This window comes from Fringilla coelebs (genome assembly GCF_963513975.1).
Source record: "Fringilla coelebs genome assembly, chromosome: 4".
Classification (NCBI taxonomy): Eukaryota; Metazoa; Chordata; class Aves; order Passeriformes; family Fringillidae; genus Fringilla; species Fringilla coelebs.
In genome coordinates, this window is record NC_140032.1 from 57807558 (window position 1) to 57819256 (window position 11699).

At 53.2% G+C, this 11699-nt stretch overlaps 1 protein-coding gene across 1 annotated transcript; it reads left to right on the forward strand.

The window, feature by feature from the left end:
• Positions 1-10005: 10005 nt before the first annotated feature.
• Positions 10006-11699, forward strand: POU4F2 (POU class 4 homeobox 2; the record flags this gene model as incomplete). Its single annotated transcript, XM_084205230.1, has 2 exons — positions 10006-10305; positions 10758-11699. 2 exons carry the CDS (start codon positions 10006-10008, stop codon positions 11697-11699), a joined length of 1242 nt encoding a protein of 413 aa, XP_084061356.1.

Genomic DNA, 11699 nt, shown 5'->3' on the forward strand with positions numbered 1-11699 from the left:
ACTGCCATCACCTGTGATCCCATCCTCTACCTGCTTTAAAATGCCATTCCCACTTTTCATGACAGATTATAGCAATGGATTAAAAATGGATTAAAAAAAAGAAAAAACCTTATTTGCACATAAACAAACTATTGGTAGACTTCAAGCAAGTTCTGAACAGCAAAATTTTAGCAATATAAAAGAGACATAAAGACAAAGTTGCTTCTCTTTCCAATAATGGCTCAATTTCTCATTTATGCCCTGTGCAAAACTGTTGGTGGTGATTTATCTAAAAGGGGATATTTCCTCTTCCTTGCTCCTACTTAGACAAACTGACAGAGGGGGAAGAAAGGAGTTGGCAAAGACCTCACAAAACCTGAAATAATTTTTTTGTTAAGTTATATTTGGGGGTATGCTTCTTTGCTATTGGAAAGGTTTCAAAAAATGATATTACAGCCCTAACCTGAGCTATGCTATAACCTGAAATCTGAATATTCTGATGGGTGCCAGTATAGGATTTAAGGTCCAATTCATACATACATTTACCAACAAACTAGGGAAATGCTAACTTACATAGGAATTTCTGCTTGTAAAACAGAGAGGGACAATGATTTCAAGAGATAACTTGTGTGCACGCACGAAAGGACTGAGTTTTTGCAGTCTTTGGTTCATCAGCAATTTCTTTAATGGGAAAAATAAAGAAAAAATAAGCAAACATCCCTAGCAAAATAAGACTGCAAATTCCACTTAGCAGTTCCCTAGTTTTAGTACTACTAGCACAGCTTGTCTCTGCTCTAGGTTTGGCTCCAACTCTGATTTGATAGCTGGTCTTTGGCTTGGCAGGAGCCTTGCCCGCCAAAATTGCACCAGTCCTGCTTTCTTCTTTCATTTCCTTTTGCTCTGCAGAGGCCAGTGGCACCTTAAATCCCCAAGTTCAAGGAAAACCAGCAACTGTTCGTACAGATACAGAGATCTGGTGTTTTCTACTATTTTGCAGGGAACAGCTCAATTTGTGAAAATAAACTTTAAAAAAAAAAAAGAAGTGGATTATTGCAATGAAATCTTACCTTACAACAGGTAAGGCAGCACGACATGAACTCAAACAGTGAATTGCAGCCTGTTTTGAAGCCAAATGGAACACTGGACTGCCTCTTTAAAACAGATAGCCTTGCCAAAGAGCAGCACATCTCAGCTCTCAGAAGAAAGCTACCCAGCTATTCCCAGGTCTGGCTGAATTTTTAAAGAACACTGAAATGTTTGGAGCACTCACACGTGTGTTAATGCAGCAAAGATGCTTCCAATTCACTCGGTTTTTTCTGACTTAAAATGGAATAAATAAAAGCAAAACCTAGTCATGTACCTTTGCTGAATTGATGTTTCTTCCCTCCCCCTTTAACCAGGCTGGCTTCTTTATATATGGATAGTGGTCTTGGTTAGGGTGAAGGTTGTCACCATTGTCACCACCTCAGTGCACGTGTAAAATCATTGTCAAAATGTTACCAAAAAGATATATTGTGCAGGTACAGAAGAAAGTCTGCTATCCCCTGCAACATCATCCATTTTTATTATGCCACATTATAAATTACATTTTTCATCGTGTATCTTAGGCATGGAAAATAAATGCACTAACCCTCTAAAAATAAGATTCCTCGCCAAACCCCTCTATAGCAGATACCAGTCCAGAGCACACATTTACAGCTACATCATAAATCTTTGGTAAAAATGGGATTTATAAAAGCTGTGCTGACACAGCTATCTACAAGATTCTGAAAACGACAGCCATGTGTAGCAGCTCACCCTGCTGAAGCACAGCTGTATGAATATTGAACATCAAACCCCACACAAGTGCTCTGACCTCTGCAGCAGCTCCCAAACCACGCCTGCCTGCCTCCCTTCCCGAGCCAGGCTCCCACCCACAGCTGGAGCACAGCTGTGAATCAAACAGAGCAAAGCTCTTTTCACCACTTCCTTTCCCTCACTTGCCTGTAGGAAGATATTCTTCCTATCCACCTGTTCCAGGTGTTTCTCACCACCACCTTTTAGTGTCTAACCTAGCTGGGCCTTGCTAATTGATGAACTTCAGTGGCCTTGACCTGCAGGCACATAACCCTTCCTTGTCAGCTTCCTGAACTTTTCTGGTCTTCTGGCCCATTTTTAAGTATTCTGAGCAAAAACCTTCTTTTGCACTTGACACAAGCCCTGCAGAATACAGGGACATGCCATGGAACACCCTGCTGGGGACAAGGAAGGGCACCAGGTGTTAGAGAGATGTGAAGTAAGAGCTCAACCCCGTTTCACTCCAGGACATACCTCTTGCATGATCCCTGCCGTAGGTGAGTCCCAACACCCTGCTGGGCGCCTGAAGGAGGATTTGTTTTTGGCTCTGGTTGAGGAGAGGAATTTTCCCTATTCCCTAGAACCAGGGAGTAGGGCCAGGTACCCAGAAGATGCCAACACCTGGACACCCAGCCCAACCCTCTGGAAGCACTTCCAGGAGTCACCCTTCCCAGAGCAAACCTCCAGGGGCATGGGAACACAGATGAAATCAGGCTGTAGCTGGCCCCCGTGGCTCTAAAGCATCACCGGGACCAGGGAGGGAGAAGAGGGAGAAAGGGAAGGGCTGGGGGAATCCTGGTCCTGAACTCACCTCTCCAGTGCCTGGGCTACGTCGACCTCCCAGGAAAACAAACAAACAAAAAACCCCCACACAAACAAAGCAAAGAAAACCAAAACAAACCCCCCCAAAAGCCCCAAACCTTCCATTCACTAGCACAAACTGCATTTAATTTTCTGATTGCCCCAGCTGTGTTTATATGGATGGGGGCGGCGCGGCGCATCCCGGCGCATCCCATCCCGTCCCTTCCCACCCTCCCCTCCCGCCTCTGCCTTGGAAAGCCCCGCGGGACCTGCCTGACTGGGAGCAGGGCGCTCCCGAGCGCACCCGCTCACTAAAAGCCATCGCACAGCTGTCAGCACTTAGGGCAGACACCTTTTTCAAAAGCAGGGCAGTGCACTGGGAGCCCGGGTCTCTGGGAAAGACAGGGGTGCTGGGACCTCTTAGGAAGTTTCCCCCTCTCATGAGTGAGCAGCCACAAATTCACTTACCCAAGGAAACATGCTGGCCTAAACAAGGAAAGCAAATTGCATTTTACTCAAGTAAGTTCAGCATGTCAGGGCACCTACCAGGCAACAGAACTGCTGAGGGTTTAACAAGTAAAAATACTATTTGATTCTACATTTTCTATGTATTCACAGCAATGGACACAGAGTCACACACATGCAGCTTGATGATTTGAAAAGTTTCAAATGACAGCATCTTTGGGTTGTCCCAGGTCTCCCCCATCAAAACAAACACTAAAGCAGTTAAACATGAATTTAGTTCACTCCAATTCAGCAAAATATTTAAAGAAGGATGTGTGGATAGAAGCTCTTGTGAGTAAATGCCTCTTTGGAAGTTTGTATTACATGCTATGGACTGAGCTGTCTGCATTTTAAACTCTGCTTTGGGTTGGCTGTACAAACATCTGTCAATTATTAATCTACTGCTTGCTGCTTTTTTTTTTTTTTTCTGGGCATCATTTTTTTTCTTTCTTCAGTTTTTCTTTACCTTCACAGTACCATTTTCTGAGCTGTCTCCTTTCCTGCGTGTCTGTGTGTTTGCAGTTCTTAACACAGAACCATTTAATAAGCTTTGATGTTCCTGGCAAAACTCCCATTGATCGTCTTGATTGCCTTTGTAAGAGATTTCACTGGAATTCGATGGCTGTCTCAGGACTGGGGAAGACACGTGATAACACACTCCTAACCCCCTGCTTCCAACAGGAAATGCTGATGCGAGCTGCAGATGCATTTCACAACTTCATTTCACTTTATTAACATTTAATTTATAAATAATTTATAAATTAAGTATTAACAATACTTAATTTAAAAAAAGGGATAGGGAGCACAGGTGGGTGCCTGTCCATGCCCTGTGTGGGAAGGGAAGGGAAGGGAAGGGAAGGGAAGGGAAGGGAAGGGAAGGGAAGGGAAGGGAAGGGAAGGGAAGGGAAGGGAAGGGAAGGGAAGGGCAGGGCTTTGGTGTGTGCCCAGAGATTGTACAAAAGGTGGAAAGCATTTCTGCTGAATTTTAACCAATATAAAATGAAGAGGATTTGTGATTAGCTTTGAATAAAGCTTGGCCCAGTGAGTGTGCCCACAAGTAAGGTGGACACCCTCCAACATTATCATTGCTGTTCTGCACACATTTATCTACTGGGAATTAAAGCCTGGTTTTCAAGGACTAGGTCTGAGCTCAGTGGGCCTGGCCTTGCAGGGATGGGTGCTCCAGCACACATCTGATATTTCCAGGAGATGCTGGTCCTAGTGGGGCTTCCCCACCAGTCAGGTTCCAGTCCCACCATGCTCTGTGTGTGTGAATATCGAATCCAAGGGAGAAAACAGAATAATTCCCAGGCATTTTCCACCACACATTCATGGATGAGTCCATGCCAGACCTCACCAAAGCTGCAGAGACTGTGAAAGCACAGTCCGTGCAACACCTTGCGTGGCAGAACGGGAAGAAAAGCAAATAATAGTCCTGAAAGCACTGAAGAAGTAGATGGAAGACACTGAAAATTTACAAAGGCTAAAACCTCCGAGCTGAGGACGTGCCCGTGCTGGTGATCAAATAAAAACCACAACATTTTCCCTAAGTTAGAGCAAGCCCTGAAAGATATCTGAAATGCAAGCACCATCTTTCATTGCACCGAGTGCCTGGCACCAGCCTCCAGGCACCAGGCTGAACACACACATCCTCATTGCTCCAGTTAAATGGCATACAGAGGGAGGGAGGGGGGGAGAGAGGAATTTCATGCTTAATTAGGGAATGTGTTTGGAATATGATTTGTAATAATACATCCATAACAAGGGGAATTAATGAAAATAATTAATGAAGGCTAATCTAAGATACCAGGGTTTTGTCTAATTCAGCAAGAGTAGAGTCCCAAGGACATCCACAGTGTGATTTATAGGATTTTTTTTTAATGATCTTAATGTTTTCAATACAAGTAGGAGCTGGGGACATGGCTAGGGAGAGCTCCCACCTGTGAGACTGTTAGTTAGGTGTGGTCCTGTGGTCCTGTGAGAGATACATCTGAATTTGTATCATCCAGTGTTTTTTTCCTTTAGAAGCCACTATATGTCTGAATTTCCCTCTTTCCAATTTTATCTTGATCTGTAAGGAAGAGCAGTGAAGTCCACTGCGTAACCAGCTGCTCTGATTTGACAGTGTTTGGACAGCAGGTGTACCTCAAAAAAGAAAAACCCCATACCCAAATCCAAACAATCAGAAATACAAGGCAAAATCACAGCCTTGCAGGACACTCATGGCCCTTGAGCTACAAAGCATACAATGGAAACTTGAGTTAAAATGAATGTATCCAAAATAACTTCTGCGTTGTGCCATGGCAAGCCAAGCAGGTGATTGCTGTGCTGATCCCAGTGTTAGCCAAGGCTGTGGATGGAAAAGGCCTTTCCTGAAGTCTCCAGGGCTGGCAGAGCCTTGGAAGAGCCTGAGGAGCCGTGGGAGTGTTCTTGGTCTCCCTTGCCACACTTGGCTCACCTCAAACAGCAGCTCCAACAAGGAGAAGGGGTTGGAATCCGTGCCAAAATAAATGCCAAAAAGCCCTCTACAAAGAGAGGCCCTGCTTCCACCTCCACCTGCAAAAGCAGTTTTGGAATGGTGTCCTGGGTGCTGTGGGGAATGTGCATGTGTGTGAGCAGAGGAGAGGCAGTGTGAGCTGGACGGCTCCTGCTTAGCAGTCTGCTCACATCATTCTCCCACGAAGAATATTCAGCTTTCTTTGTCTAAAATGTTGAGTGGTTGTGAATAGTAAGGATAGACTATCTGTAATTATTTTTAAATTATTAATGGTTTTGTTAGATCCCTTCACTTCTACATTAGGTTTCTGTTAATGTAAGTTAAATCAAAATGTACTTCAGTTTCCAGGCAGCTCCCAAATGTATTTTTCATTCTTTCATAACATTACTTCAAGTTCTCGATGAGGTGTCTATGATAAAGTTTGCTCCCGAGCCAGCAGACTTCCAGTGCTAATGAATTCAGCGAAAGGCTCACCAGGCAGGGCTGTATGGCAAATGAGGCCACGGCTGCATCGCCAGGCAGGGTCCCACCCCCAGCTTCCAGGCGTCATACCCCGTCCGTGAGAAGGAGCATGGGATCCACGGCGGGATCATCAAATGCGGGGGGAAAATTTGTCAGAATAACTGAGTTACTTTATTGGCACTTTCCATCATGCTTAGGAGACGCGGCTTGTTACGCCAGGCACTCCTGATCAGAAAATATCCGTGGAGTGCCTGGCTCAGGGCTCAGACCCTGCAGTCAAGGAGGAGAGGTTCTCGCTTGCCACCCTGCCCCAGGAGATGCTCTCGGATGGGGGAAAAGAGAGAGGCCCAAATGCGGATTTCTCTTCCCTCCTCGGCCCTCAGCCGGGGCTCCGGGTGCGCACCCCCGCCCGGCCGGCGCCCCGCTCCTGCCGAGGGGGGCGGCGCTGGGGAGAGGAGCGTGCGGAGTCAAACGCGTGCATTCAACACAAACGCCACGAAAAAATGCCTGGATAAATTATGCAGAGGGATTTCTGGATTTCTTTCAAGTAATTAAGTTTCGATTTCTTGCATTTATTTTAGTGCCAGGAAGCACGAGGCGCCACGGACGGCAAAACTCTTCATTGATCGTTCCGGGCTTGAAGTTTGACTTCGTGACTTGACTCGGCTCGCGGCGGCGGCGCGGCCGCAGATTTGGGAGCGGGGGAGCAGAATTGGGAGCGGGGGAGCAGGGGCCGGTGCGTGCGGCGATGCCGGGCCGGAGGCACCGAGGGGCCCGGGGATGCCGAGGCACCGCCGGCGTGCGGGGATGCCCCAGCGGGACGTCCCGGGCCGGCGCATCTGTCCGCACCCGCGGAGCCTCCGCGGCGGCGGGGCCGGATCGCCCCCCGTGCCTGGAGCCCCGGGGGAGCGTCCCGGAGGCGGCGGGGCCCGGGAGAGGTGTGGGGCACCGGGCGGCAGGGCTGGGACCGGCGCTGCCCTGCCCTCAAAACAAAGGTAGAGTTTGCTCAAAGTGTAGCCCGCATCTTAATGGATTAAAAATTCATAGGGCGCATTAGGTTCGGTAAAATATGAATGCGCGTCTTTAAATTTTAATCGTAAATCAGAACATGGATACATGAGATGCGACAGTGATTTCTCCCCAGATGTCTGCGTGGGTCAGGGTGTGGGCGTGGGTAAGTTGGAGGGGGGGCTCTCCTTTTATTTAGGCAGCCCAGCGGCGCGCAGAGCCGGCTGCGGGGCCCGCGGGGCCGCCGAGGTGCCGGGGGGCGGCGGAGCCTCCGCGGCTGCTACGGCTCCCCCGACTCCCCTCCCGACTGCGGGCGGGGGGTGCGGATGGGCAGCGCAAAAACCCAACACCCAAACACAAACAAATAAAAAAAAATCACCAAGAAAGGGGGGGGGAAATGGGAAGGTGCTGGGCGGTGGAGCCGCGGGCAAGGCGCTGCCGGCAGCGGGCACAGCGGCGCTGCGCGGAGCCAGAGGTGCGGCGAGTCCCTGCAGCCGGAGATCACCGCGGGGACCCCCGGGGTCACCCCCGGGCCCGGCACCGAGGAAAGTTGGCCCAGCTTTGCGGCCGCGCCGCTCCGCGTCCCGGCGGCGGCCGTTCGGAGCGGGGATGAGCGCTCGGCGTTTTGGAGATCGGTTGTCAGTTGCTATTAAAATCAAGATTAATTCATATTAACGATATGCGTTCTCAATTCTCCCGTGTGACAGCATACATTAGAACAACTATTGCGAGTAATTAAACTCAGTGCGGGAGGGGTTAAATGTATAGCGGCGGGGGGGTTCCTTCTCGCATTTCTCTCCGCCAAAGTTGAGCCCGAGAGCCGGGCGGGCAGAGCCCCTTCCCCGGCTCCTCGCACCCGGCAGGCTGGCTGCCCTCGGACCTCCCCGTGCCAACGAGGTATTCTCTTCTTCTTCTTCTTTCCCTTCCTTCTTTTATTTTTTTTTTTTTTCTCCTCTTCCCCGGGAAGCGGGAGCTTTCCCTCCTTCTCCCGCTCACCTCCCGGCACGCCCGCGCCGAGGCGCGCAGCGCTGCGGCCGCTGCCGGGGAGGCGGAGGCGGGGGCGCAGGAGCGGCCGGGCGCGCTGCGGGGACCCCGGCGGAGGGAGGGGGGGACAGCGGGCTCCCCGGCAGCCCTGCCCGCCCTGCCCGCCACGGGCGGGCCGCACCCCGCGTGGGCTCGGCCCGCGATCTCCTCAAAACGCGCAAAATGTTATTGATGGCTCTTTCTTGGGCGTTGGAGATGCTCGATGCTTTAGACTAATTAGACAAGCCAAAAGCCTTTTGAAGATTAAGCAAATTGGACAACCCTTGTTAATTAGAACATAATTTAAAGTTTGAAATTATATCACTCATGAAGTAGCCTAATTAGTATGACGATATGTTAATAGCCTACCGAGACACGAAGCGCGGAGGTTTGGCATGAACTCCTTAAAGGCTTGCAAGAAAATCCTCTTTCCTATGTTGTCATTAATAAAAGATTTCTATAGACTTCAGCCTTTCAACGGTGACATACAATTTATAGTACACACAATGCATTAGCCCATAGTGCTGCTCAATTTTTTTACTATTATGAAAACTAATAAATTCGTCAAGCTGAATTAAGCATACAAATCAGATGAGGCATAACAGATTACATATTGAAGCGCCGTGTCTCCCGAGCCTAAATGAAATTTCAATCTAATAATTCCTTCCTGGCCCGGCCATAATTTGTTTAGAGATGTTGTTCTACTTCTTTCCAAGCGCTATTCACACCATAATTAAATGATACTCAAGCTTTTAACTTTGATTTATTTCATTTCTCCGAGCTGGCGACAGTGAGAGCTGATACAATGTAATTTTTTTTTATTTCCCTCAAAATTACCAAGTCTGCTGTTTAGGTGAGAAATTAAACACCTAAGCACTTATTTTAACCTTTCTGCTGCAAAGTGAAATTCATAGAAATAAATCCGACCACCTCCAGGAAAACTGACTTTCCCCGATTTCTTTTCTCTGCCTTTTCATTTTTTCTTTCCCTTTTCCTTTTCTTTTTTTCCTATTAGACAGGCGTGGGAAATTGGCGGGATAGCGGTGCGCTTTTGCAGGCGGATCCCTCCGGTTCCCCGCCGATGGGGGACGCCGGCGGGGGCAGCCCCTGGCCGCCGCTCCCGGCCTTTCCCCGCGCATCCCCCGCCCCTGCCACCCGCCGGAGCGGTGCCAGAGCAGCGGCGGGACACTCTGGCTGTAGGTGCGTGGTGACCCCGGACGGGACTTTTTTCCACCCTTTTTAAAAATTATTTTTTCTTTTCATGGAAGGTGGATTTCAGGCGGTGGGGTCGTCGCTTCCCCCCTCCTTTCTCTCTCTCTTTTTTTTTTTCTTTTTGGCTTTTTCCCTCCCCTTTCCGGGAGGCGACGGGGCGCGGCGCGGCGGTGAGTGTGGGAGCACGCGTGGGCGTGGGAGCGGCGGGGGGCGGGCAGGGAGCGGCGGAGGAGGGGGCCGGGGCCGAGGAGGCAGGCGCGGAGGGCCCTTCCCGAGGAGTTGGGCTGTAGTGACAGGCGAGAGGGGAGGGGAGGGAGGGGAGAGAGTAAAACCCACCGGCGCGGCGGCGGGGAGGGCACTTCGCGAGAGGCGAGGGCCGGCGCCGGAGCGGAGGCGGCGGCGGACAGCGGCGAGCGCCCGGGCGGAGGGCGGGCGGGCAGGCGGGCGGGAGGCATCCCGCGCATCCCCGGCTCGCCGGAGCCGCCTCTCCCTCTCGTCCCCGGCGGGGCTCGGGCAGCCGGCTGGGGGGCGAGTGGGAATTTTTTTTTTTTTTTAATTTTTCGGGGGGCGGGGGCGCGGGGCTCCTGTGGCTTTTCCGGGGGGTTCGGGCCCCCGGCCCCGCGCCCCTGCCCTCCTCCGGCGGCCGGCTGCCGGCGGGCCGGGCCGCGGCGGCGGCGAGCACCATGATGATGTCTCTGAGCAGCAAGCAGCCTTTCGGCCTCCCCCACGGCGGCGGCAGCGGCGGCGGCCTCCACGAAACCAAGTACTCGGCCCTGCACACCGCCTCGCCCTGTCCCTCCGCCGGCGCCGCCGCCCCGGCCGCCAGCTCCCCCAGCAGCACCGGCAGCGGCGGCTCCGCCGGACGCGGCTCCGGCTCCGGCCCCGGCGGCGGCGGCGGCTCCGGCTCCAGCTCGGGCTCCGGCCCCGGCGGCAGCGGCGGCGGCGCGGAGGCGATGCGGCGGGCCTGCCTGCCCGCCCCTCCGGTAGGTGCCCGCCGCCCGCCGCCCCGCTTTAAGGGGAGCCCCTCGGCGGCCCCCGGATCCGCCTGATGATTTTTTCATGGCCGTGCAGCAAATCACCCGGCGCCGCCGGGCGCTCGCCCAACTTATGCATGCGGCGGCTCTTGCCGCTCGTATTAATTTTTATGACCTGGGATGCTGCGTGCGGCTGGTGCGTGTGTCCGTCCGTCCGTCCGTCCGTCCGCCCGCCCGCCCGCCGCGGCTCCTCTGTGCGAGCGGCTGCGCGCCGCGCCCGCTCCCTCGCCCCGCTAGCTCCCTCTTCTCCTCTCCTCTCCTCCCCCCCACCACCCCACCCCCCCTCCCTTCTCCAGGATTTCTCTTTTAACATGCTGGGAAGGTTTTAGTGGCACGGCGGAGTGCGCGGGGAGGCGAATTCCCTGCTGAGCGTTATGTGTGCCTTCTATTTGCAATTGCAGAGCAATATATTCGGCGGTCTGGACGAGAGCCTGCTGGCCCGCGCCGAAGCCCTGGCAGCGGTGGACATCGTCTCCCCGAGCAAGAGCCACCACCACCACCCGCCGCACCACAGCCCCTTCAAGCCGGACGCCACGTACCACACCATGAACACCATCCCCTGCACCTCGGCCGCCTCCTCCTCCTCCGTGCCCATCTCCCACCCGTCCGCCCTGTCGGGCACCCACCACCACCATCATCACCACCACCACCACCACCACCAGCCCCACCAGGCGCTGGAGGGGGAACTCTTGGAGCACCTGACGCCGGGGCTGGCGCTGGGGGCCATGGCGGCCCCCGACGGCGCCGTGGTCTCCACGCCGGGCCACGCTCCGCACATGGCCGGCATGAACCCCATGCACCCAGCGGCGCTGGGCATGGCCCACGCCCACGGGCTGCCGGCCCACATGGGCTGCATGAGCGACGTGGACGCCGACCCCCGCGACTTGGAGGCCTTTGCCGAGCGCTTCAAGCAGCGCCGCATCAAGCTGGGGGTGACCCAGGCCGACGTGGGCTCGGCGCTGGCCAACCTGAAGATCCCGGGGGTGGGCTCCCTCAGCCAGAGCACCATCTGCCGCTTCGAGTCCCTCACCCTCTCCCACAACAACATGATCGCCCTCAAGCCCATCCTGCAGGCGTGGCTGGAGGAGGCCGAGAAGTCCCACCGCGAGAAACTGGCCAAGCCCGAGCTCTTCAGCGGCGCGGAGAAGAAGCGCAAGCGGACCTCCATCGCCGCCCCCGAGAAGCGCTCGCTGGAGGCCTATTTCGCCCTGCAGCCCCGGCCCTCCTCCGAGAAGATCGCCGCCATCGCCGAGAAGCTGGACCTCAAGAAGAACGTGGTCCGCGTCTGGTTCTGCAACCAGCGCCAGAAGCAGAAGCGCATGAAGTACTCGGCGGGCATCTGA